This window comes from Scomber japonicus, chromosome 10 (assembly GCF_027409825.1).
Source record: "Scomber japonicus isolate fScoJap1 chromosome 10, fScoJap1.pri, whole genome shotgun sequence".
Taxonomy (NCBI): Eukaryota; Metazoa; Chordata; class Actinopteri; order Scombriformes; family Scombridae; genus Scomber; species Scomber japonicus.
Genome location: NC_070587.1, coordinates 11,171,371 through 11,198,117, shown reverse-complemented (window position 1 = coordinate 11,198,117; position 26,747 = coordinate 11,171,371). Strand labels below are relative to the sequence as shown.

At 40.3% G+C, this 26,747-nt stretch overlaps 3 protein-coding genes across 3 annotated transcripts; 1 reads left to right on the top strand and 2 right to left on the bottom strand.

Annotated features, from left to right (window-relative positions):
• Positions 1 to 7,165: 7,165 nt before the first annotated feature.
• Positions 7,166 to 19,567, bottom strand: rad54b (RAD54 homolog B). Its single transcript, XM_053326972.1, has 16 exons — positions 19,421 to 19,567; positions 19,161 to 19,324; positions 19,080 to 19,107; positions 13,088 to 13,289; positions 12,070 to 12,366; positions 11,777 to 11,939; positions 11,158 to 11,383; positions 10,636 to 10,722; positions 10,435 to 10,555; positions 10,203 to 10,342; positions 9,246 to 9,536; positions 8,881 to 9,044; positions 8,527 to 8,788; positions 7,891 to 7,957; positions 7,604 to 7,801; positions 7,166 to 7,518 (listed from the first exon to the last, which is right to left on the bottom strand). The coding sequence occupies exons 1-16, from the start codon at positions 19,565 to 19,567 to the stop codon at positions 7,295 to 7,297; spliced, it is 2,781 nt and encodes a 926-aa protein (XP_053182947.1). The 3' UTR covers positions 7,166 to 7,294.
• Positions 14,594 to 16,567, bottom strand: LOC128366290 (fibrinogen silencer-binding protein). The gene is made up of 2 exons (XM_053326973.1): positions 16,057 to 16,567; positions 14,594 to 15,149 (listed from the first exon to the last, which is right to left on the bottom strand). Exons 1-2 carry the CDS (start codon positions 16,461 to 16,463, stop codon positions 14,594 to 14,596), a joined length of 963 nt encoding a protein of 320 aa, XP_053182948.1. The 5' UTR covers positions 16,464 to 16,567.
• A 3,485-nt stretch (positions 19,568 to 23,052) lies between the features above and the next one.
• Positions 23,053 to 26,151, top strand: rnf41l (ring finger protein 41, like). The gene is made up of 5 exons (XM_053327177.1): positions 23,053 to 23,258; positions 23,422 to 23,561; positions 24,905 to 25,067; positions 25,157 to 25,277; positions 25,449 to 26,151. The coding sequence occupies exons 1-5, from the start codon at positions 23,053 to 23,055 to the stop codon at positions 25,851 to 25,853; spliced, it is 1,035 nt and encodes a 344-aa protein (XP_053183152.1). The 3' UTR covers positions 25,854 to 26,151.
• The last annotated feature ends 596 nt before the right edge of the window (positions 26,152 to 26,747 follow it).

The window sequence follows — 26,747 nt, the reverse complement described above, 5'->3', positions numbered from 1 at the left end:
AAGGCTTCAATATAAGAGTAAAATAATTATTTATATTTAGAGATATGTGGGTTTTTCTGAGGATTAATGGATGTGCTCTTATTGTATATTGGATATTTAAGTAGACGTGGTCTGGGTACATTTGTGTATGATTTTGAGGTAGCCTACCATTTCACTATTTCATAGGGAACCGTTTTAAAATGTTGGAGAAATAACATACTTTTTACTTATTTTAGTTTGACAGCTAGTTGTTACTTTACAGATTGAGATTTCACATTTTAAACATATCACCAGTTTAAAAAATGTGTTTCTTTGTTACAGATTAACTTCTCAAATGTATAAACATCAATTTATGTAAGTTATTGTTCATTCAGACATTTGGTATTTCTGTTTTCTTTATAAATGTTGTCTCTGGTCAATATAATGAATCAACATAATGTCAAATATCACTGTTTTGTAGATGACACACTACTGTCTCTCATCAGACAACAACATCTCCTTGAATGCTCTTTTTAACCATCACACTGATGTCAATAGTTAAAAGGAGTCAACTTTTTTTAAAGCAAATGAGCAGAAACAGAGATTGTACTTGTAGGATCAAAAGCTGTGTTTGCTGGTCTGTTCAAAGAAATGAAGACACATTACAGATCAGTGAGTGTTTTCAGACTCTGAGCTAAATGTTATTTCCCATTTTAATAAGCTTGCAAAACCTTAGGAGCCAAAAGTAATCAAAAAGTGGAATGTTTATTCAATGTTTATGTGTTTAAGTCTCAATAGCTTGCAAAGGAAAGCCAGATGGACACTTTTACATTAATTATGACAGTATGATTACATCAGTAATTTATGAATTGTGTCATAAACATGAAGATCACCATTATATAAATGAAATGAATTGGCTTCAGTTCATCAGTCTTATTTTTTTTTTCATTAAAACATGGATGACCGTATTCTGTATCTGGTTTAGCCTATATTAATTATTTGTGTTGTCTTGTAAGCCAAGTACATGGTTATGATTGCATATTAAAAAGTTAATTACCATCCTTAATTGATCAATCAATCTAAAATCCAAATCCCAACAAAAGTCATCTCAAGGGATTTTACACATAGGTATAGACAGTAGCCTACTCTTTAGTTAAACATATGAAAACTGACTTGGTCCAAGACATAGGGCCTGATTTACTAAAGGTCTGCGTGTGCAAAAACGTGTTTTTTTTAATATTTTGGAGTGGAATATAACAGCATTGACTTTGTCACAAATATTCCCCCATATGTCGGTTTTTCTGGCAATATTTGTTTTATAACTTAATATATTTGTTAAATTCTTCCACTAGCACCTGATCACATTTCATTTTGCGCTTGCAGCTTTCTACTCGTCCAAACTCTCCTTTCAGACATGTAAAACCCTCATTTAAATACTGCTGTCTCCACCCTGTTGCACCTGTTTTCATTTACCCAGTTATTCTTAGTAGATCACCCGCAAAACGCACGCAAACGAAATGCGCAATCTATTGCACTGTGCACGCAATTTAGTACCCTTTATTTGGGATCTTAGTAAATCAGGCCCAAAGTGTTGAAGAAAGGGCCATCATTGAGAGCGACAAAGAGAGACAGGGAGACACAGCGAGGGTGGGGTCTCTGACGTCATGTATCTGTTATTCTCTGCACTGAAAAAGCGGCTTTATCAGCTGTAAAAACAGACTGGCTTGTAAAACTTTTTTTTTTTTTTACTGTACATTTAAATTGCAAGATCAAAGGTTCCTTCCCAAATTGATATATTTCAACAGACAACTGGCCAAATCAACAGGAACTCACTGTGGGGAAAAAAAATGAGAAAGTCAGAATTCTGAGAAAAAAAGTCAGAACTTACTTTTTTTCCACATAGTGGCTCTAATCCTCTTCTGTACAACTGCAAATGTCATAGCCTCAATATTTTATGACAATCTATTGTTTCACCATGAGTATTGTTCTTTCCACTGAATGCAACAGGCAGCTGTCACGAGGAGCTCTGACAGAACTGAAACAACAACTGAAAACAATTAAAGTGATCAATATGTCCTTCAAATTAAACAACAAAATACACTATTTGTAATTTTCCCCTCAACAAAAACGTGAGGGTTTTCTAATATGACGTCTACACAACAGAAAGCCTTGTTTGTCTATGCCTTTTATAATACTCAAAGAAATCACTGTTGCTTTTTTCTGGTCTTACACTGCTATGGCAAAAGTTTGGTTTGGTTTAGGCACACACAAAAAAACCCAACACCATATATGGATTTTAGGCTGATCCAGTTTGTATAAAATGATTTAATAATTTACATCTTTCAAGCATTCATGTTATTTAAAAACTTATTAAATGCTGGTAGAGTTTTGAACAGGAGCTGATGAGAATAACTGATCCAGACCTCCTCTGCTGCCTGTCTGAGCTGAGAGACAATTAACAGACATGCTAGATCACAACATGTGGCAAGTAAATTATTCCTCTCCAATCTTGAACTGTTCAATGACACGTAGCCGATAAAGATCAGTTCAGTAAACCGTATTGGCAGATTTCTTATTTTACTTTCAACAGTATCAGAACAAAGACACAAGGTGCAGGTCAAAGCTGATAACAGAGTTTTATATCACTACTCAACACGCCCCAGGAAAGTTATATGGACTGATTATTATTAGCTGCAAGAGTTGGGAGTGATGTGATGAAATCTAGCATACCTGAAAAGTCATATAAGCTCCAGTTGGTGTCTTTTTGGTGTCAGAGAACATCTAAATAAAGCTTGGATCCCCCCATCAGGAGCTACTGAGTAAAAGCTTTCATAAGAGGCTTTTAGCATTTAAGCCTGATATCTACTGACAGCAGCATCATCATATTGTTGATAGGTTGGCAACCACCACTTGGTATTTTGTGAATGACCCACCTTAGGATGTACACAGACGCTAAAAGAGACCCTGCATCACATTCTCTCTCATCTCATCCATATCAGATTTACATTTGCCAAACGGCTCTGTGTGCCAGCGTCTGAGAGAAAGAGCGATGCAGAGCCAGCAGGGACAGTTATTACAGTAATTGTGGGATTATGTTGCTTTTTCGGCTGTTGTTTTTCAGGACTTCTGTATTGGGTCGCGGCCTTATCCGTGGGACCTGCTGCTGTGTATTACAGCTCTGATCTGATCTGCCTGACAGATGATTGGGCGACATGAAATCCTTGTTAAGTGCTGGAGCCAGACCAGGGTCAGGGGGAGGCGATGGAGGGAATCGAGGCTGGCTGGCTGGCTGCAGATCAGCAGAGTGGTGATGATGGCTATAGATGGAAGCTGAGTGTAAAGTGACCTCTTTCTGTCAGTTTTTCTGTCTTTACTCAGCTTAAAATAAAACATACGCAGTCTCTTAAGGTCAGTCAGACAGTTTAGATGTTGGAAGAACAGCATACAAGAGAAACAAACATATTTATACTTGCATATACTTGCACACTAAATCAATGGAGGCACAGGATAAATTCAAAAGGAACCTTTTTTAAACCCTAGTAAAACTTAAGCTACAACTGATTTCACCTATTTACTCTGACAATATCTTTGCTTGATGATCTGATACAACTTTGGTTTAGAGGCTAACTATAAAGATACACTGCTTGCAGTAACTTCAAAAGGCTCTGCAGTTCACAATCTAACAACTCACATCATATTACTGCCAAATAAACTTCTGCTCAGACAGCAGCCACACCGACTTTAAACAGCCCAGCCAGTATTGAACTAGACAGTACAGAAATCTATTACTTTATTGTATAAATACTGTACCTGCATAACTTCCAGTGGAACCTATCCATTCGTTTAAGTGCCATTAAGATGGACTGCAATGCAAGTAACAATTAACTTAAGTAACTTTTCCTAAATGGATTTTAATAGTAAATAAATATATGATAATGAAATGTACCCAACAGTTGGTACCTTTGCCTCAGATTTATATTTTGCTCAGAAAATGTAAAATTCATGAGTACAACTGTGGGTTTGTGGAAAGTGAAGCGAAGTCTGTTTTAGGCTGAATAGAAACAGAAGAACTTCATATCATGGTCTCGAAGTTTTAACTGCAGTGACCTCATTTCAGATGTCTTTCAATTCTTTTACCTCAGATTTGGGCCAAGGAGGTAATTACACAATCAAAGCCTCGGGGGTCTTTTAACAACACATGTGTAGAGACCGCTGGAGAGCAAGGTCAAGGAGGACATATTCCCGTATGCCCATATTATAACCTATACTACTTCTGGCGTCAGTGTTTTGCTTAGTATAAAAGGTTTTGTGGGCTTTTTCTTGCTATAGTTGTGTTACTTTTGTATTTCTGAGGTGACTCTAAATGTATCTGCTGCTGAATAGGGTTTACATAAGTGTTTATTTACTTGAGTCTGCATTATTCTGTAGTTACTATACATTTCAAGGAACAGACTGTGCAGACAGATGACCCATTTATTAACTAACTGTTGGTGCACAAAAACAGACCAGCTCATATCTCTTTTCTTTGTGCAATTATGCAATTTTCACTAAGATGCCAAAACATAGCCTTGTGCTGCCCCATCTGCATGGAACTGCATCACTCCCTCCCATCTTTGCCAAAAAATGCCAAAGAAATTATCAATACATGCTTCCCTGGTCAAGAGCTTCTATCTTTATAACACTGTAATGTAAATGAAGATTTGGGACACAAAGACAGATAATGGGGGAAGAAACCTTAAATGATTGTCAGTATTTGTCCATATACAGAGGTGACAATATCCCATGGACTTTATTATATCTCCATTCAATTTGCTTATTTAGGATGAGAAGATAGAACTTTAATATAGAACTTCGATTTTTTTTTTAATTAAATGGACTTCAAGAGCTTTACAGAGAATTTTGGTACATACTTTATAGTCCACACTGTGGAAAATGACCTTTGGTTTCACCACAGATCACAGGAAAACAACACAAAACAGGATAACTGACAAAGCTGAACACTGTGACAAGATGATATCATTTAAAATACACAAATAAAGTACTATAAAATAAACTGGGAGACATTTTTTATGAAATTCAGGTGAGCTATACATTCAGTATCCTTCACTGTACATCTTCTGCCCTCTATATTCTTCAATATTGAGCCACAGAGGTTGTAACCTCCTATCACCAGAATAAAGTAATCTATGAGGAGAGGAGTGCATAAGAGTCAAAGAACAATGAAGTATAAGTAGGGTAATCAGTGTCACTGTCCAGCTCTCCGGAGGGGAGAGGAGTTCAGCAAAGTGAGCCTGAAAGTGTATTTGAGAGAAAAGGTTTGCAACTTCACCACTGAAGGATGTAAGACTTGAAAAGCACTGAGTTCATGAGGATTTCCAAACTCTAATAAAAGACTACATTAGTCCTGTGAATCTCCAATGCTTCTGAAATAGAAGACTTGTGACCTCAGTGAGGGTTAATACCAGAGACTTGGCCAACCAGCCTCTTCATTGAGATCTTCCACCGGAGGTCCTGGGATCACAGGGAATAAACATCCAATCTGTGATTCAGTCTCTCCATCAAAACAACTGTATCCCTTTTCCCCCTTCAGCAGTGGAAAGTCATTCATTCAACCCATACAGCAGGTCTTTGAGCTGTCAGGCTGGAACGTGGGGCTTAAAAAGAGGGATTGGTGGTGCAGCCAGCAAGCGGTTGGTAAGAGCTTTAAACAGACAAATTCCACCTCATGCAGCGACCCGCACATGGCCTTGCAGACTATTAGTGATGTGATTTGGATCAATATCCCACTTGGACAAGTGACACTCATCTGCTGGACACGTGTCCAATAGCAATACTGAAGCCCTGCGACACAAAATGTGATTGCTCTGAAAACAAACAGTATCTTTACATGGCCAAAGCCGGGCTAGGGCAGTAGCGCGAAGTTGCTTGGTGACAGTTGCTATGCCAGCTCTGGTCTCCCTCTGAGGTTCAAGCTGCTGCCTTTCCTCGTCTCTACTCATGGACTTTGTATTGTGGTTTAAATGCAGTCCGTTTTTGCTCTCCCAAACTAGCAAGCTTCTGGAGTCTGTAGTGAGAAAACTATTATAAAAACAAACGGAACATGTAAGGCTCATATAAGCCTGAAGACTTGTGCCGCAGAACTGGCACCAACAGTTTGAATTCACGCTATGACCACAGAGAAACAGCAGGTGTCTGCATAATCGCCACACTGTCTCCGACGTACCACACACTAAACAGGCCGCAGAGTGAGATCTGTCACATGTATAAAAGGACATGCTTGACATCCTAGAGACCCAGTTATTATACAACAAAGTTGCTTAACAATCACACAGAGTGGCGATCATCAAATAAATAATAATTACCACTTTATGTAAGTACACACAATGCACTGGAGCTCAGTCAATCTGACAGACCCGAAAACACAAATCATATGTGAATTCAGGGCGCACACACACACACACACAGAAACAAAACTACATAACTCCCACGCAGCAGCTTTGTCTTGCAGTGCATGAACAGACTAGTGTTATTCAAAACAACAGACTGAACAGATCAGAGTAGCCCACATCGAAAACCCAGTAGATTCACTAAACAGCAGTGTGTAAGGTCACTACAACCGATACATAAACTGTGACACTACAGCACAAAAAAACCACCCTATGTATTAAAACAAAAATAAATCATTCTTCTATTAATCGATGTACTCACTACGGAGCTACCGATGAACTAGATTCTTTTGAATGGATGGTTGTATACACATTCTGCCCATACCAACCAGGCTCAGTGTCACCTAAACATGCCCAGAATAACATAAATCCTCTAACTGACACAGTAAATATTACTCTAGATGGACACAGAAGTAACGCTCCTCAACACTATTATCTACACCATGTGGCTATAAAACATACCTGATAGGCAAACACTTCCAATCTGTCGTATGCATACATACATACATCTCACAGGCTCTGCTTTTTTCCCCAGCAAGAACACTTTGGTCAATAACAAACGTCCAGCTGCTTAAAAGCCTCTTTATTACACACATTCCTTTTTGATATAATTTATTTCATGAAATTTTACAGTACATTTCTTCAAATAAATAAAAGGAAATACAAAATATGTTCAGGAAAAGATACAGAATCTCATATTTGAAACTGTTGACGACTGTACTATTGCGGGTTGAGGCTAAACTTGCAGCACTTGTTGAGTGTTTAGTTGTATGTTGTAGCCAGGCTGCAGACGAAGCCCAGAGAGGCTAAAGACAAACATTTAGCAGACACGTTCGCGTGTGAAGATGCTATGGTTTTGGAGATATTGAAGTCTGGCATGTGATGTTTGTTTACTGAGCTGTGTGACAGATGGTGGTCTGGAAGGCAAAAGTGATGTGGTTTCGTGCGTGATCGAGGTAGGGGTCTGAGAAGGTGTGTGTGTCACCAGAGAAATGTCTCCACTGCATCAGCTCGGACATGCTGAGGTGCTTCTGCGCTGCCCCTCCGCGGTCAGATTGACGGCCCAGCTGACATGGCCTATTGGAGACCTGCTCCTCCTCCTCCTCTGCATCGGCTGAGAATGGAGGAAAAAGTTAACACATGCACGTCGAAATCTGTGAGTCTCAGTTAAGTCATGTGGGGCATTTCCATGAGCCTACCAGTGACTGATCCATCCATGTTGCAGCCGCAGTTCAGCAGGTCGTGAGTTAAGCAAGGTGTGTCCGTCAGGCTAAAAAGATCTCGCAGATCATTGAGGGAGAAGCTGGTGTGATCCGCCCCTTTGCCCAGGTCGACAACCGTCCCAGAAAGCCCCTGTTTCGCCACCTGACGTTGGAATATACGCTCTTCAATGGTCCCTGAGAGGGAATAACACATTAAACTGTACATCAGTCTAGTTCATAGTATGCTGAATTTTCTGGCTCATTGTGTGATTGTGTATTCTGACCTGCAGTGAGGAGACGGTAGATGTGCACAGTCTTCTTCTGTCCATCTCTCCACACTCGAGCCATGGCCTAAGCACACAGAATAAAACAGTGTTGCAGAGGAGAGAGACACGCATGTACACAGCACCACCTGGTGGATACGGAAATGCTACAATTAGAATATTTGCTTGTATGTGAGGTCTGTCATAGACTACTTTTGGGGACAAATTTCAGACTGAGGACCAGTTTTTTTTTTTTTTGTTTTTAAAGATTTTGTCTGGCATAGACCTTTATTGAGCAGTAGACAGACAGGAAACATGGGGTTGTGACATGCAGCAAAGGACCTCTGACCGGGATTTGAACCTGGGTCGGCTGTGTATATGGCATGCGCTCTAACCACTCGACCACCTGCACGCCCGACTGAGGACCAGTTAGTTGGGGACAAAAGCTGTGTCCTTCATTTGGAAAAGGCTGATTTTTGGTTAAGGTGGTGATGGTTTAGACTAAGTCTCCAGGAAATTAACGTAAGTTTAAGCAATGGCCCCGAAAGTGACCATGCCCTGACGTGTGGGTGTCCACAAGAGACCCGGTCTGTGTGTAAAACTGTGTTACAGACTTTAACCTTTGCACGCCTATCACTTAATGTTTGTGTATATTACCTGAATGTCATTGGCAGGGTTCCAGTCAATGTCGTACAGCACCAGATGAGATGCGCCAATCAGATTAAGCCCCACCCCACCAGCTTTGGAGCTCAACAGAAACAGGAAGTTTTGAGAATATGGGCTGTTAAAGCCATCAACAAGCCGCTGTCTCTGGCTGGTTGGTGTGTGTCCGTCAAGTCGACAGAAGGTGTAACTCATGTGTACGCACAGGTCCTGGAGAAGGTCAAGTGTCTGAGTGTAGTTGGATACTACGACCACCCTGCAAGCAACACATACATTGTCATACCTGCGAAGATAAAGTATAAACAGATGTAAAAAATGCACTCATGCAAATGCAACCACCTGACTCACCTGTCTGAAGGGCTGAGGTGTCTAATAGCGGCCAGCAGGTCTGACAGAACCAGTAGTTTTCCAGAGTCAGCAGTATTCAATCCACCTGAAGAGTAGGATTCTGGAAAGAGATCTGCCAGACCATCATATATAGAATTATCCACTGACCCACAGTCTGCTCTCTCCTGAAAACAGAACAAGACAGTATTCACAGTTAGGACCATGATTCAGCCAAATCCCCAAACACACACATGAATACAGAATCAATACTTAAACTACAGAACTGATTTTCAATAACAATGTTCAGAGATCAATAAATGAAATTACTTCAACAATTAAAACTTGAGAAAACGTTCCTTCTTCTAAAGACCACAAAACAGTGTAACCTTGACAGTGGAGTGAAGCAGACCAGGGTGGTTGCAGAGCTTCTTCAGTGCAGTGATGCAGGCCAGATGTGTGTGAGTTTGCGTGGAGCTCTGCAGGCAAGCTCTGAAGACTCGATGAGAGAGGAGATGCATGTACAGCTCTCGCTGCAGCAGGGACTGGTCGCAGAACAACGTCCACTCGAGACGTGGCGGAAGGTAGCGGTTGATTATCTCCTGCGTCCTCCTTAGGATGAACATGCCAGTCAGACGAGAGAGCTCAGCTGCTCGCTCCTCTCCCAAAACTCTCTCCTCCTATTGGCAGACACAGACATGATATTGGTTAACAGACAGTGATTGTCTCAAACAAAGGCTCAAAAGTAGGCAAAGTTAATCAAAAACTGTGTAACAGTAATGTAACGAGTATTGTCATCAACTCAACTACTTCACTGTCTCTCTTCTGCTCCACTGAGCTGCCCACGGTGAAACAGAGGAGAGGAGAGAAACTCAGAACAACTATAACTGACAACAAAATGCAGTAGACTTGCACTGCGCTGACATGAAATGAGTGCACATAAATTAAGTGTTTTGCTGTCATTTATGGTCAGACTGAGACTGTCTCTACTCTCCTCTGTTTCACTGTGGGCAGGGCTGAGCACTCTGTGTGTGTGTGTGTGTGTGTGTGTGTGTGTGTGTGTGTGTGTGTGTGTGTGTGTGTGTGTGTGTGTGTGTGTGTGTGTGTGTGTGTGTTCACTCTGAACCAGGTGAAGCGCTCGAGTTGACAACGACTAACTTCACTCATCATGTTACTTAAAAAGCAAATAAGAGTAAATGAATCCAAGTTGTAAGTCTTTTTCCAAAAATGAGTCTTGAAAAAGTGGGTACATCTTATAATCAGGGTTGTCTTATATACGGGTCAATACGGTTATGTAAATACAGTATATATGATGAGACTAGAGAAAGCAAAAGAGACAACATTACCTCTGTACAGGAAGGCTGTCTGGAGCGAAGAATAGGCTCCTCATACACTTTCCTATAAGCAGTTGATGAGCCAAGAATCCCCGGATTAACAAACTCTATAATAGCGTAGAACTCCTGCAAGTCATTCTGCACTGGTGTGCCTTCAAAACAAGAAATTGTAGCTGTCAGTCAGAGACTTCTAGAAAGATTCAGCCAAAGATCTGCATCTCTGTATCTCAACATCCATGTGTACCTGTAAGTATGACTCTGCGATTGCAGCTGAGGCTGCTGAGGGCAGAGGACGTTTTGATGCTGCTGTTCTTTAATCTGTGACCCTCATCACAAATTACAAGACCAAACTCCACTTTCTGTACCTAAAAAACACAAGACGTCAATCAGCGGATGCATTCATAACATTTACACTCAGAGAAGGTCAGACACAAGGTGAACGTACCTGCTCCAGGCAGCGCAGCAGCATCTCGTAGCTGATCACCAGAACGCTGTGCAGAGGTGATAACACAAACTGCTCTATCCTGTGGTCCTACACATGTCAACAAAACAGCATATTAATAAGTGAATACACCGCACTTTAATGGAAATGAGAATCTGATGGTATTTATACGATTGAGTTAATTATCTTTTCACTTAGTAACTACAGTAACTTGATTTATATACTGTAGAACTTTCCAGAAATAAATTACAATGTGTAAAAAGAGCGAAATAAAACATCACATGAAATGAAGAGTGAGAAGGCAGGAAACCTAACCAAATATAAAACAATTTAGGGAAAAGGCACATCTAAAATAGTTTAAGACATGTATCTGAAGATAAATAAAAGGGGCTAGCTTGTTCCAGCTTGTGAGTTTAGAGTTAAGTGTACACTGTAGTGTGAGTATCAGGAACAGTGCAGCTTTGATCTCTACTCCTTATGCCACCTTGTAAATCCAAAAAACTAAATTTCTCCTTTCCACCTCACCTGATCCACAGTGAAAACGCTGATCCTCTCCCGGCCCAGCCACTTGTTAAACTCTGCACCCCAGTTCTGCACAAGGCTGCCAGGAGTGACCACAAGGACACGTTTAGAGATCGGTTTCCCGCCATATGGTCCTTGCTTAAGTAACGTCCAGGACAGAGCTACACTCTGAAGGGTCTTCCCCAGACCCATCTCATCAGCCAGGATAGCACCGTAGCGACCAATAGCTCTGAAGCACACACACACCGAACACATCAATAAGAACTATTATAAATCCTACTTGGGGTGTGATCGTTGTGAATTATATGGAACTAATTTCCTGCTAAAACTAAAACAAACAAACATGTTGTATAAATGCCCTACAATTAATAACAAACACTGTGTGATTTGGAAATACAAAACAACACTCACAAATTAATTAATTTGTTTTGTAAATAAAAAAGGTACATGTCAAACAAATACACAACACATTTCTAATACATCACGCTTCCGAAAGACACACAGCATGTCTTACAAGTACTAAAAAACATATCCTACAAGGGCCGAGAACAGATTATATTCAGGAAATTAGCTCCATATATGTAATGTCTTTTATGTTTAGACTACACTTTAGCTCCTTCACCTCATGCCCATGACACACTCATAGAGAAATAGCAAGCCGTCTCTCTGGTGGGGTCGCAGGTGAGTGGTCAGGTGTGGGTCAACCACAACATCTATAACATGAAGCCCTGACTTGTTATTAGACCACTGATGATTGGGAGAGGGACGAGGCATCACCAGGGCACCTGAAAAAAAGATGAACTGATTATAGACTTTAGCACAATGAAACTTTCATGCAAAACTGTGGATAGGGACTCCAAGATTGTCCAGAATAAAGACCGTTACAATAAATAAGCTCTGATTCAGTCCACATACCCGGAGCTAATGGGTCATGACGAGGTCTGCCTTTCTGTTCCTCCTCCAGTTTGGATCCTGGAGGTTCTGCTCTCCCCATCGCTGTTGGAGGGCAGAAAGGTTTGGACACAAAGTGACGAGGAGGTGGAGCTGTCTTAGTATGTGGCTCCTCTACTTCTACTTGGACCTCTTGGAAACAACGTCCCTTGGCGAAGTCTGCAGCAGAAATGATGCCCATCACTTCAATTTCCTTCCCTCCAATCATCAGAGACTCTCCCTCGGACAGTGAGGCCAGCTCTGACACCTTGTAGCCGCTACCTACACATAAATATGCAAACATAATATTATTATCTCGTATTGTGTTACCATTCGAAAGTTTTCCTCATGCATGAGTCATAAGAGCAAACACATAAAAATAAAGCGTTATAAAGTCATGAAAGCTATTAGCTGAGTGTCTCCAACTTCAAGAGACAGACTTGTCTCGTGGAATAACAAAAGATGTTCTTACTTTGGCAGAAAACTGTGTTCATGCAGGAAATCACTGCTCACGGAGAGGTTGATTGATAAAATATGTTTTCAGGGCCTTAAAAAAAGCACCTGAACAGTTAAAACTCTTGTTCTTGCTAACATTGGTTACTACACCCTAACATCACTAACATCACTACAGGTGCAACAGAGAGTTCGGAGGACACACAGACTTGATTATCACAATTTAACAATTTTTCAAAAGTTACTAATGTTAAAGCTTAACTGTCACAATCAATGTAGGCTTCAGCCACACTGCCCCTTCAGCTATTCAGCCTACACCTTTTTGGTCAAACTGCTTTATTTATTTGTACTTTTGTTTTTTTTGTTTTCTTTTGTTTCCCTTTCGGCTTGTTAGTAGATGTGGTGGAGATGAGGGACACCGAGCGGGGAAATATGATTATTTGCTTTGTTAGTCTTCCTGTACATGACTGTTTTGAGTTCATGTGAACGAAATAAACTAAACATACTAATCAGACTGAAATGTTATCCACCACAGGCGTCTCTGCCTCACCTTTTCCAATGTCCTTTCCCTCCATATCTTTCAGTGTGGCCGTGCGTCCTCTTGTCACCAGGATTGCATCGCCCTCCCAGCGCTTGTGTTTCTTCTTACTGGCCTTACACCACATCACGCTAAAGTAACGCACTCCGTCCTGACTGCAGCCAGAGTCTGACCTTGCAGGTGGCTCAGGGGTACAAGGGGATCCAGGACCCAACTGAGGGGAACTCATCAATCCTGTAAAAGGGAGACATGTAATACAGTGGCTGAATATCTCAGTGAAAAAACACAACTTGTCAGCAGAGGTCACTGTTGCACCAAATCTGCACATCATACTTCACCTTGAGGACCAGGAGCAAAGCCCCCACCTCACATTCTCACACATGAACCGCAGGTTTTCTCATGCACTGTTTGAATTAAATACGAAATATTATCGTTTTGGCATGTCATAAAATACAAACCTGGCAGAATATGAATTGTACTGTTTTAATAGAAATAAGTGAACATATGAACAAACTGTAGAAGAAACAGACAACAATCATGTACCAACATTACAATACAATCAATGATGTAGTTACGTACATTAAATAACAACTTCACAAAACCATTTCCACATCTCCCTTCTTTCAATCATTCGACTGGCCGTCAAAACAGCAACCAGAGACAATTTTTGACTTTTTTTCAGTTGAATTCTGCAACTTGCTGAAAAGGATTTCATCATTTCATCATTAGCATTGTGTGTTAAGGCCTTTGACAGTTCAACTTGTGCTGCAATCTGAGGTATCTCTGATCATTTTTAGCTCATAAAAAACAACAAAAAACAGTTTGTGCATCATTTTCTTTTCCAACTGACAGAATTTTGAGAAAGGACACCTTGTATGGCTCCCTATAAGTGCTAAAAGGAAATGACTCTTTAGTTTATCACATCTGATTTCTACAGATGTCAGATTAGGTGGAATTTTTCTTTACAAAAAGAATCGACACAGCACGAAATAATGAAATGATATGAACCGGGCTGACTGTCACACTCCTGGCGCTCTAGTGTCTCATTATGGTGTCATACATTTTCTATCAATCTTGGATAATAAAGATCAACAGCTCTATGCTAACATTCCTGTGGATACATAATGGTGGCAGATCGATGCAGATGAAGAATCAGTGAGATGCACGTCAGTCACTATAACAAATATTCTTGAAAATCTGGACTTTCACATTTGTTTAACGTATTTCGGCCTGACAGTGTTAGCAACGGGAGTGTTTGAAAGTTTGCCGTTTCTGTCAATAAGTGCGAGAATGGCGACAGATTTTTAACACTGATTTTAATAGAGACTGATGTCAGCTGGACTTTGTGATATGCTATCAAGTGTCTGTATGAGGCACTATGTTTTCAAAAGAAATCCAAGCTCTGAAACATCTCTCAAACATGAAACTGATGAGTGTGAGTTGCCCCTCAGTCATTTCTCCAAACTTTTCAGAGTATTCATTTCCAGCATTGGCCACAAAACTACATTTTCACGCTTGTTATAGAGGAATTGGCAGTCCGTGTCTAAGTCGGGCAGCCTTCAGTTTCTCAACTTTGATCTTGGCTCTCAGGAGTTCCTCCTCCAGTTCCTGCTTCCTCTTCAGCCCCTCCCTCTTCTCCTCCAGGTAAATGGCAACTTTTCTGTGATTGGCAAGCACCAGCTCATGCTCCTCTCTGGCGAGGTGCAGGGGGCGAAACCTGTCGGGCTGGTGGTGTGGGTAGATGTCGTTGGGGTAGAGGTCGTGGCCTAACGGCAGCGGCGAGGCAGAGAGAGGGATGTTAACAGAGGAAGGGGCGGGCGATAGGGATCCTTCGTAATTGTGGATGCTGCCCAAGTCCTGCTCCCCCTCCTGCTCCTGGCCTGCCTCCAGCCCAGACCCTGCATGCGAGGAGAGAATGGGGAGATCGGGCGGTGGTTTGACATCATCTTCAGGGTCCAGCTGGACCACCTCATGGGGAATACTTGGGACAGCTGCTGAGTAGTCCTGGAGTCCAGCCAGAGAGGAGCTGCTGCCAGGAGGTTCGATGGGAGAGTTGTGCTTGTTGTATATTAATCTGAGGATGGAATGAAGGATAAAAATATGTGAGGATAGAGAGCCTAAACAGACTTAATAAGTGTCTACATCTTGTTTACTGAAGTGTGTGGAGACCTCTGGTGATTATACACATTAATCAAAGGATTAGTTTACTAATTAGAGGAGATTGAAGGGAAATTAAATGATTAACCAAAAGTAAAAAATAACAAACTTTTGCTGGTTCAACCTCACAGATGTCGAGATTTCTTGTTTCATGTAATTATGGCATAAATAAATGACATATAGATTTTGTCAAAATATCACTGTTGGGTCTAATTTGTGTCTTAAAACAATAACGTGAAAGACAATTTCCAATAAATGATTTAAAGATTTGTCTTCTGTGTAGTGTCCACAGCTAATGTCAGGATATTCTGCTTCAGCCTCATTTTCATTTACTTTCTGCAGCATGAGAAGATCAAGCCAAGCTCAAAACATCATTTTGGAGTTCAATTTGTGATGTGTATTTGTCAAACAAGTTACAACATCCAAAAATAAAAGATAAAAATAACACAAAGTGATTCACACGAAATTTGATTTACAGATTAAACAATGTCAAAGTGTTTTCCATGTAAAGTAATGAAAAACACAAACTACTACTAAGCAGCCAATAAACACTGGCAGAACGTACGGTATTTTTCTGTGGAGTTAGATCACAACGCACAGTTAGTCAGTTATCTGATTGGGTTTGGAAACTGAGAACAGCCCCTCCCCTCACTCCTCCTCCTCCTCCTCCTCTAAGGCTTGAATTGTATTGTGACTACATGCTGTTTTGGAGCTGAGGATATACAGTCTTGTTGTCTGCGCTTGTTTAACTCTCATCTGACTGTTTTCTTATCTATGCTGTTCTGCAGTGAAATGTGTGTCTGTGCTCGTGCGTCACACTTTACCTGCGTAGTGCCTGGTCCTTTTCATGGATGGGCACGTGGTGAAACAGGTGAGGGATCATCTCCATAATTCTCCTGGTTGGCTCAGAGATGCTCGCTCTGTACTCTGGCTGGGCGTGTCTCCGCTGCATCACTTCCTGTTTGGCTGACTCCTTCAGCCTCTTGTAGAGGGTCCGGAGGCCCTGAGCAGTCCGGTGGGGTCTGTCCCCTCCCAGTGCGTTGTACTGCTCAGCCACAGTGTCCCAGCATTTGTTCTTGTCCACAATGACAGCGTGTTTGTTGGTGTGCTCCTCCAGGATGCGGATGTGAGGACGGACCAGCTTCAACAGGTCCAGCTTCTCAGAGAGGGTGAAGTTGGAGGAGCGAGCTTTACCCACCATACTGGACAGAAAAACAGAGCTGGACGCCATCTTATAGCATAGCCCACCCTCACAGACCAAGTCAGGCCTAAAGCTGTCACCCTTCAGCAGCCACACTCAGGACTGTCTGTTTGTGTCCCTTCTGCTGGCTTCTCTTGGTCCACGGTGATGAAGCTAACACTGGTCTAACTCCCATACATCTATCATTTTTCCTTCTCTTCTTCCTCTCTGAATCAAATATAAGCTATGTCTAACATGTGCATGGATTCACACTTCTCCTTGGTTCCCTCTCAGCTACGTTGCACAACAAAAACAGGCTGTGCTGCACACAATAAGAATCAGGCTTAACTAGGCCAGCCTCGTTTAGGCCCCCGCCTACCGCGGAGGGCTTTGGATGAATTCCTCCCAGCTTAGGCTGACGTAGCTAAGCTGCTTAAACCCAGCCCGACCTACTTACAGCTCGGTCTCTCTAAACCCCAAACCAAGCACAGCACAGAGCAGAGCCACACTGCCTCCACAACACTACACAACATATGCACGGCTGCAGCGGGGCTGTGCATGCACAAATGTGGAAGAAACTGTATTCAAACATTGTCTTGCAGGTTATTAAGGGTCATGAGTTCCCGAAAGTGAGTGACGCTTGGAAATAGCGCTGGCTTAACTAACTGAGTGGGGGGAGGGGCTTGAGAGCGCGCTGCGCATACCCGTGAGACCAGCGTTTATCCCTGTAATGTGCAGTCTGAGGTGAATGCAGGCATTAAAATCTCAACCTGCATCAACAATACTAATTCATATGATCCAAAACAAGCGTTCAGGATGCAGGTGGGGAAAGTGTCGAGCCAGACGCGGAGTGGGTGTGTGTGAGCCGCGTGTTTTCAGGGTGGAAAACAGGAGGCACTAGTTGCTCCTGCAGGAGAGGCAGCGGGGCTCAGTGATCCTGAGCACAGTCCTGATCTGCACGCCGCTGCCGCTGCACTACCCAGCTCATCTGCATAATGCTGGACCTGCTGTCACTCAGCCTCAGCCCGCCTGGTTTAACATCCATCTACTGTGTGTGTGTGTGTGTGTGTGTGTGTGTGTGTGTGTGTGTGTGTGTGTGTGTGTTATTATTAGCCACAGAGACAGGACACAGAAATGAAAGAGTGCTGTCTCGTCGTTTGACTCTTGCCAGCGACACACACAGTTATTCATGTCAGAAGTGTTAATAAACGATTTGATGGAAATAACATTTGAGTTTAAATACGTGCGCGTTGGTTCATCGATCGCGCATTTTGAACATCGACCATGTGTTGTGGCGGTTTATGTCTTATTTCATCAATGAATGTAACATATGAGGTGAAGTGCACAGGGCATTGGCTTTGATTACACAGAGCAAACTCACTGCTGCCTCTAAAAATGGCAACTAGACCAACAGCCAGCAGACAAGATGGGGCATCATTTATTCTGGTTGAGAAAACATCCTTTGCAACATTAAACCTGTGCAGGGAGAAGTAACTCCTCTTAAATGTAGACAGCAAAATCAGTTGTAATAACTGGAAGCTGAACAGGAGATTAAAACACGTTTTTCCATAATTACCACAAATTCATCTGATATTGTTTATCACTGATCAGCTAAAGAACAAGTAAGATTATTAGTATTTATTTATATGTATTGTTTATTCATATCTATAATGAAGCTCCTCTGCTTTCTTATTGTGCAGCAATTTGCACGTTTCCAGCAAGACTCATCACTGTATTCTAGTTGTAATTACATCTCTATTATCTATTTTATTCTATTTGTTTTTTATATTTCAGTTGGTCATTTGGTTATTGTAAATAATTTAGTCTTTAACTGTATTTGTTTTACCTACTTCATTGTTTTTATATTTTGATTTATGTCAAGTGGCTGCTGTAACAACTTCCCTTTCGGATTAATCAGGTACCTTATCTATCTATCTATCTATCTATCTATCTATCTATCTATCTATCTATCTATCTATCTATCTGTGCCAAATAACTATACAATTACAAATTTACAAAATGACATGACTACAATGTGTCTTTAAGTAAGTACTATGTGGAGTTCATCAGCATTAACGTAGTAGAGCAACCATGTATTAAAAGTATCATGTTACACATTCGTACCTCTTCACCTAGAAGAGATAAAGTGTCAGTCAGATATTTTAAATATTTTTAGTTATTTATTGAGCAAAAAATTAATTGTGACTACTAAAAATTATAAATACTGAAATTAAAAATTAAGAAACACATACATGAATTGAAAAATGTGAGTGACAAAATTATCTAATTATCCATTAATTGTAGAGCTCCAACAATTAGTCAATTAATAAATTAGTTGCCAACTATTAAAATCAACGGCAACTGTTTTGATAATTGATTAATCATTTTATACTTCTGTGTATATGTTTTAACTTTCTAGGCTTAATTGGTTGATCTCTCAATCCGACCTACATTGAATTTCAACAATTAAGAGTATCTTTATCTCCAAGAAAATGTAGGTATTTAGGCCCTCAGCAGGGAAATAACAGCTTGTTACTGACACACATAAAGTATCTTTACACTGCCATCACCTTTTGGGATCTGCAAGACTTTCCAGTGTCTGGATGCCCAACATGTGCTATATAAATATCCCTCACTCTGTATCACACACACAGAGTTCCTTATAACATCATACTCATTACCACAGCAGGTGTTGCTCCATAAACAGCTCTTGATGTCTTACCTGCTGGTCCACTGTCTTCTGTGCACTCTTCTGTGGCGGTGTTTGGATTTTCAGTCTCAGCCTCATTTTCTTTACTTGCATTGAGGACTCGAGCCAGAGCTCTGGACAAGGCTGGTGCAGCCTGGGCAGCTTTGGGCTGAACATCACACCCTGTTTTGATTGGAGCTGGTGCTGCTAGACTTCTCTGGACCTGAAGTAGTGAAGGAATGATGAGAGGAGAATTTATGATCTGAGCAAGTTTGAACATCATTGGATGATAAACAAGAAGATGGGGACCTGTATTTACCTTATCTAGTGCATTACCTAAACCAAATTTAGGAGAAAGGGGTTTGGATTCAGCCACAGGATGTGAAGTAGACGCTCCAGGCGGCACAAATCGAGGCTTTTTCACAGCATTACCCAAAAGCTGACTGGGAGCTGCTGAGCGTCGCATTCTGCTACTGGCTTAACCACAATAACATAAATCTCTAAAAGACAGAAAACAACACATATTACAATCAACATCAGCTCAGCAATTATTGATACTGGTAGTTGGACCTAATTATTATCATGTAATTTGATTCAATAGTCCAGACACACCCTGAAATAAAAAATAAAAAAACACAACAATTTTGCCAGGATCTGCATTCACTAATCAATCAGTACTGAGAAGGAGACTGGTGGTCTCCAAAATTGTTTCACTAAATTGTTCATCCCCAGTAATTTAATATTTTCTACATGAGTTATTTTTATCAACACAGTAACAAAGTTGACCACTTTGTGTCTCAAATACAACTTGTGAGCTGCTTTTTTCCTCTTTACTATCTCCATAAAAAATATTATATTATTTAAATATATTAAATATTATATATTCCATATATTTGCTAATATTATTAACATCGACAGTATACAGTATGATTCTGGGTTAGAGGAAGATAAATAATGATATTTAGCAGTTCACTGTCTAGTTTTTTACCACTTACACTTGTGAAACACAATAAAAACCTTATTGCTGTTTAAACCCAATTTCAGATTCGTGTAACCTTTATGTTGCTTATAAAAACAGAAATTCACAGCTCAAAATCAGTGCAATCAATAAAAAAAACACTAAACTTACTGTATACGAGGCCCTCTGGTGAGGTCTGTGACATTGTTTTCACAAGCCAAATAAAGGTTTCACAGATCTGACAGTATGTTAACACAATGTTAAGGCTTTTGCCACGATGTTTAACACTTTTCCATGAGTGTAAGTGGTGGAATAACAGAGAATTAGCTGCTAAATATAATTATTTGTTTTCCTTAACCCCAAATAGGAAGCTCACTTCAACGCCATGGATAATACAACATGCTTAATCCTTTAAAACAAATTTATAGGGAAAATAAAAACAATTTCACGATATCCCAGAACTCTCATATATTGATCCAGTGGTCAATCATCTGAATTAAGTACATGTCTCAATATATCATGCAGGAACTCTGCGGTGTTCAACAGGAAACATTAAGTTAGCTTAACTCACACAACAAACACTCGCTAACAAACACTGTCACGATCTGAACTCGATTGTAATGTTTGATAACTGTGATAACATGTCGTACATACCCAAATGAACAACAAGCTTGATAAAAACAATTATATAAAAAATCACAAAATATCACAAAACCGACAGACTCGACCTGTCTTTCTTTTTTTAACTCTGTTTCTCCCGCTAGATGAGCTCTGTAACCTGATTGGCTGCGCTCCCGACAGTGGGCGTGGTCAACATGGGTGAGGTGTGTTCGGTTTGTATTATCAGCGTAGAGCGGAGCTTCCGCCATCTGTGGATGTCTATAGGCCGGCGATCGCTGAGTATTAAATCGAACGCACCTAAACCCTTTTATACAGTCCATGGTTTGTATGTACAAGAAGGCATCCTCAGGTATTTTGGCTTCTGATATGATTGTAAATCCTCGCTGACTTGCACATTTTTGTTTGCTGATACTATATTTATACTTTATTATACTGTCCACAAATCCACCGCTTTACAGTTGATTGTGCCTTCGTATTGGTGTAAATTGACTGAATGCCAATTAGATTAGTCATGGTAGAAAATACAATCCTTAGGCACTTGTAATTTTCTTGAGTATTTCTATTTTTCTTTTTACAATACTATATTTATTTGACAGCTATAGTTACCAACTTTGCAGATGAACATTTTTAATATCTGTCACAACCATATGAGAGAAGCAGAAAACAAAGAAAGATAAAAACTAAGAGGAATAAATGCAAACAAACGAAGAATTCAGGTAATTAGAATTCAATCTGTATACAATATAATCAGTACAATACAACGACTTTTATTATTTATTCAACTATATATTATAATTCAGTGGTTGGTTATTATCTGTTTGTCTTTTGTTGTGTATTTACTGTGTATGTATCTATGTGTATTTATGAATGTGTGTATGTATGGACTGTGAGCTGCGGGATACCTGAATTTTCCCAGTGGGATTAATAAACTATCAATCTATCTATTTATCTGTCTATCCATCTAAGATATGTGTAAGTCATGGACCTGGTAGGTGTAGCTATATATGTCATTGTCATATGTATATGTATATATATGTTGTATAGGTGAAGTAAGTCAGGTGAAGATGCATTATTATAAAATTGTTTAAATTAGCTCCACCATTATTTGCAACATCAAATGCTGTTTGCAATATAATATAATATAATAAAAATGTAAACACTCTTTAACATAGTTATTAGCAGATTTGGTTGTTGTTAATGTATTTCTCAACAATTCTTCCTTTGGACATCCATTATGGCATGTAAACAGATGATAAATGATAATATTGTAAAACACAGTCATACTAATATAAAATATGTCTTCATAGGAAAGGTTTGCTGACAAATACTGTATATTAATAATACATTTAAAATGTACTGTAGCTTCTTTTAACTACAGTATTATGTGTTATAAACCATTTTCATAATTTTTATATACTGTGTATGAATGCTAAATACAAGGCCTTAAAGTAAATTATACTGGTAATATATAATAATCGAACATCTTCCCTGTATAATCTACCATACATTTTGTTGATCAGACTTTTGCTGATTTTGAATACATAACTTTTATTTGCAATTTAATATTTTTTGTTGTATTCCTACTTTTACTAAAGTAAGGATCTGCATACTTCTTCCATCACTGAGTTTGACCTAGCAGAAGTTAACAGATTATTATGAAGGGACTGGGATGACTCGAGTCATTTGGGTTGCTCTTTGATTTTCATGGTCATCTGATGTTGTGCAGTCTGTAATCCAATCAGGGAGGGAGAGAGTGTAATCCATGTTAATCCCACATGCAGAGAGAGAGAGAGAGAGAGGGAGAGAGAGAGACAGAGAGCGAAGGGGGAAAGGGTAGGTCATTAAGCGAGACAGTAACAGTTGAAGGACAGCAGTAATCTCTAAAGGCTACATCACAACCCAGCTTTATCGGTAAGGCCAAACACTGCAAAAACTGTCTGTATTTGACTGTGAGTGTTTCCTGTAATACTGTCTCTCTGATCTGATCTGATGTCGTCCGACAGCTGCCTGCCTATGTCCTGAATCCTCGTTGTCAGGGATACCTCTCCATGGAGACGCATTCCCAAAAGTAGGGGAGGGCTTTAGGAGAAAGGAGACCCTCACCTTGATGGAGTAACAAGCAAAGAGTGAGAATGAAGAAGGAAAGCATAGCAGAGAGATAAGTGGAGATAAGAGGAAGGGTCACCTGTGTGTGGAGAACAAGTGGAAATCAGCAGAAGAAGGAAGGAGGGAAGAAGAGTGAATGAAGTCAAAGTGAACTTATCAGGTAGGATTTGTTAGACTTCAAGAAGAAATAATATAAATCAGCAAGTTTGCACAGGAGTTTTTATTTGCTCCGCTTTTTTAATGCATATTATTGATGTTTTCATAGGATGGGGTATGATCTGGAGAGGTTTGTGGGCTATGTGAATGAGGGTCTCCTGTGCTGTGTGTGTCGAGACGTGCTGGAGCGCCCCCTGCAGGCACCCTGTGAACATGCCTACTGCAGCGCCTGCATCAGCAGCTGGCTGCTCCATCACCACTCCTGTCCTGAGGACAGACTGCCACTGGATGTGGGCAGTCTCAAACCACTGTACAGGTCTGTCTACATCTGTGTGGACTTGCTTTGTGATCTTCTCATTGCAACATTTCATTCATAATTTTTTTTAGCTCTTACTAAGATTCTGAATTTGTACTAAGTTAACAGAATCCTTCATGCAGACCCTTATTTCTCTCTAATATTATATTTTTTATGATGACAGGTACATGCGTAATGACCTGAACCGTCTGCAGATCCGTTGTGTGAATGCAGGGCAGGGGTGTGAGGTGGTCTGCTCACTGGAGAGTCTGCACACGCATGAGGATGAGTGCGAGTTTGCTTTCATATCCTGCTCCAATGCAGGTATGAAACCTCACATTTACTGATGTTTTGTTTGTTCAGATTAGGTTTTTTGGACATTAATTGTGACAATAAATGGTTATCCATGTGGATGTGTGTAAGGTAATGTGACACCACTGTGCATGAGAGCAACAGGTGGTTATTTTGTTGTCATGGCTACCTTACAAACTAGTTCACCTATGGGACTTGTTTGGGAGCTCCCGCAGACCTCACACAGGGTGCATTCAGGGTCGACTTTCCATCATTCTTTAATGAGCATCTCAAAACAGTAAACGTATGTACAAGCATATGCTCATGTCCCACAATGTGATTGTGAACTGTCATTGGCAGGTGGAGAGTACATATGTTACAGCTGTGGTAGGTATAGTGACAAAGTGTGTGCATGCAGCTGTTTGCAGTGTGTTTTTCTTCTTGTTCCTACAGTTGAATGTTTGATCTTCACTGTGCAGAATGATGTATGTGCAGTTTGACACTAGAAGGCTGCTTTCACATTAATCTGCTGAAAGTGGAAAGTTTCTCTGTGCTCAATGAAAATCCAATTTTAAAGGGCGAGCAGGATTTGTGACATCATAAATAGTTTGGACCTAATCCTCGATCAGTATTCAACTCACACAAGTGTGATGTGGAAACTTGAAGCCTCCAGTGCACAAACACTGAGAGAGGACTTGACAGTGAAGTAGGAGACATCTTGACAATAAAGACTATTCTATTCTATCTTCTGTGAGATATTAAAATGAAATGAAAGATATTTGCATATTCATGGCCTCTGGAATTTTTAATGAATTTCCTGTTTCAAACAGATCTTTTTATATGTTTTAATATGTGTTCATACAGGACCTTTAAAGTTTTGAAGACATGATATTTCTTGCTGTCTGTGACTGCTGTGCTGCAAAGAATGTCTTAAAGCTGTCAAAGATGAGATATAATGTAATATAATGGTCTATATGCTCATGGAGGAAAATATTGCCTTTATTCTGCAGCTGAGCACTCTTTTTGCTGTACTTTTGAATAAGAATAGCCTTGAAAGAATAATAGAACAGCTGATGTGACAAAATTAGCAGCATAATACGGTAAATATACCTTTGCAATAAAGTTAGACCCTTTTCTGCTTGTAAGGTAATCTGTGAGAACTTTCATAAAAAGATGGTCACCACTTTTGAGAGCATATTGAATCTGTAACCATGTCTGACCGTTCATTAAGAGATTGTGTAGTTTTACTTGAGTCATTTCCAAAGTAGGTATTCTGCATGAGTAATATTGAAGCCAAGCAACTGCACTTAAACAATACTTAGGTATACTAATTATTGTGTGCACTTGCATGCATCACTGTGCCTCTGTCCTCTCAGGTTGTCCCGTGCAGGTGGAGCGGCGGGGTTTGGAGGCTCACCTGTCAGAATGTAACTTCCGCAGCAGAGTGTGTCCTAACGGCTGCGGCCACACTCTTCTCTCCATTGAACAATCACAACATAACTGTGTAGCAGAGCTGCGCACTGAAGTGGAGATGCTTAGGTATGTACTGCACTGCAAGTAACCCTGATTATAAAATTAGTTACTACTGATTGTATTTTTTTGACTATAGATCTGGTCTCATTAAATAGGGCAGAGATGCTGTGCAAGGTGGAGGAGGTGAGACGGGAGATGGAGTCTCGCTTGGATTCACAGAGGAGACACATGGTGCAGAAAGAGTCACAGCTGAAGAACGAGGTCGAGGAGCTCAAGGTAACCAACAAATAACACGGAAAAGGTTGTTTTACCTTCTTCACTTAACCATTAAGTATGTTTTTCCACATTTAGGACCTAAAAGTTTTTACACCTTTGTCAGCTACACAGAAAAGTTCACACTATGTCATGAACTGTGTGGGTCCATGTCATCTAAACTCTTCCATGCAGGGTCAGTTGTCCCGCGTGATGTGTGACATGCGTGCCCTGTTGGGAGCAGAGCGTCTGAGGAGACAGGAGCTGGCGGAGGCAGAGCTGGAGAAGAGGGAACTGCTGGAGCTCCTCAGAGACCTGCAGCTTACCAGGAGTCAGAATCCTGTCGAACAGGCAGCCAGAGACGAACATGAGGAAGACCAGCAGACAGCCGGGTGGGAGCTCCACACCGAGCTGACGAGACATCCAACGAGGAAGGCTTCCTTACACACCTCCAGTCTATCACTTCATTCATCTCAGGCTATAAATGTATCAGGTCCACCTACATCACCTCAGCTGAGTGAGGGGGCGCGCAAGGGTGGTACCCGAAGTCTGACCCTGGACTGCATCAAGAGGAAGAGCCGGGAGGTCACAGTCATCTGAGTACACTGGACTGGAGGGGAGATTAGTCAAACTGGAAAAGATGAAATCTATATTTTTTTAATATTTGGAAAACTATTTCTGCCATTTTGTTATCAGATTAGAGCAGAGGTGCACTACGTTCTAGTAATTCAGGATGAATTTGTTATTAATCTGCAGAAGAAGAAAATCAGTACATGGAATCAGCCATTATGTTGTTTGGAAGACAGGATGTTTCGTATAATTCTTCTACTTTACTAAGAAAGTGATTGTTTGACTGTAGGCTTATTTGAAAATGAATAGGTGAATAGGAAAGGTTTAATTATTTCAAAATCATTTAAATTTCTCTTCAATTTTGTATCCATTAAAAGTGTCTCTGATCTATCTGATGCAGCAGTTTCTACTTGTACAATGTTGAAATCATTTCTGATTGTTTTGCAAGAACTAAAATTCAACAAAACGTTTTGAACTCTCGAAGTCTAAGTTACCTGAAATACTGCTGTTAACTTGAATTGTGAAATCCTTCATACATCATATGAAAAGAAAGGTGACACCAACTGACAAGAACGTGCAAAACTGAATGTTTTGTTTCCCTTTAGATTAAAATAACTATATAATCTGTAAAACCAGAGAAGTTACCTGGATTAATGTGCCTGATTGTGTCATTCAAATTTCATTGTGCACAATCCACAATCCCTTCTATCTATTACTTTTACTCATTACAGTAAAAGAAAAAATATCTTTAAAAAGTATCTGAGGCAAAAAGGCTTCCTTGTGCCACTATTAATGCACGAGGAGTACAAAGCTCAAACCCTTTCAAATCCAATTTTATAATTAAAAAAAATTATTCTAGTTTGCATCTGAACCTACCATCCATATTGAATGCCACAGCGGCCTAATGCACATGATTTTAATGTT

What these genes read in the sequence shown, in the direction of transcription:
- LOC128366290 (XM_053326973.1), bottom strand. Translation starts at nt 16,463, where the DNA reads ATGGCGTCCAGCTCTGTTTTTCTGTCCAGTATGGTGGGTAAAGCTCGC. An exon ending in AAGGACCAGGCACTACGCAG is followed by an intron (nt 15,150 to 16,056) that starts GTAAAGTGTGAC and finishes TTCCATCCTCAG; the next exon opens with ATTAATATACAACAAGCACA.
- rnf41l (XM_053327177.1), top strand. Translation starts at nt 23,053, where the DNA reads ATGGGGTATGATCTGGAGAGGTTTGTGGGCTATGTGAATGAGGGTCTC. An exon ending in AGTCTCAAACCACTGTACAG is followed by an intron (nt 23,259 to 23,421) that starts GTCTGTCTACAT and finishes TTATGATGACAG; the next exon opens with GTACATGCGTAATGACCTGA. An exon ending in ACGAGGTCGAGGAGCTCAAG is followed by an intron (nt 25,278 to 25,448) that starts GTAACCAACAAA and finishes TCTTCCATGCAG; the next exon opens with GGTCAGTTGTCCCGCGTGAT.
- rad54b (XM_053326972.1), bottom strand. Translation starts at nt 19,567, where the DNA reads ATGCGACGCTCAGCAGCTCCCAGTCAGCTTTTGGGTAATGCTGTGAAA. An exon ending in CCAAACACCGCCACAGAAGA is followed by an intron (nt 19,108 to 19,160) that starts GTGCACAGAAGA and finishes CTGTTTATGGAG; the next exon opens with CAACACCTGCTGTGGTAATG. An exon ending in CACCTCAGCCCTTCAGACAG is followed by an intron (nt 8,789 to 8,880) that starts GTGAGTCAGGTG and finishes TGTTGCTTGCAG; the next exon opens with GGTGGTCGTAGTATCCAACT.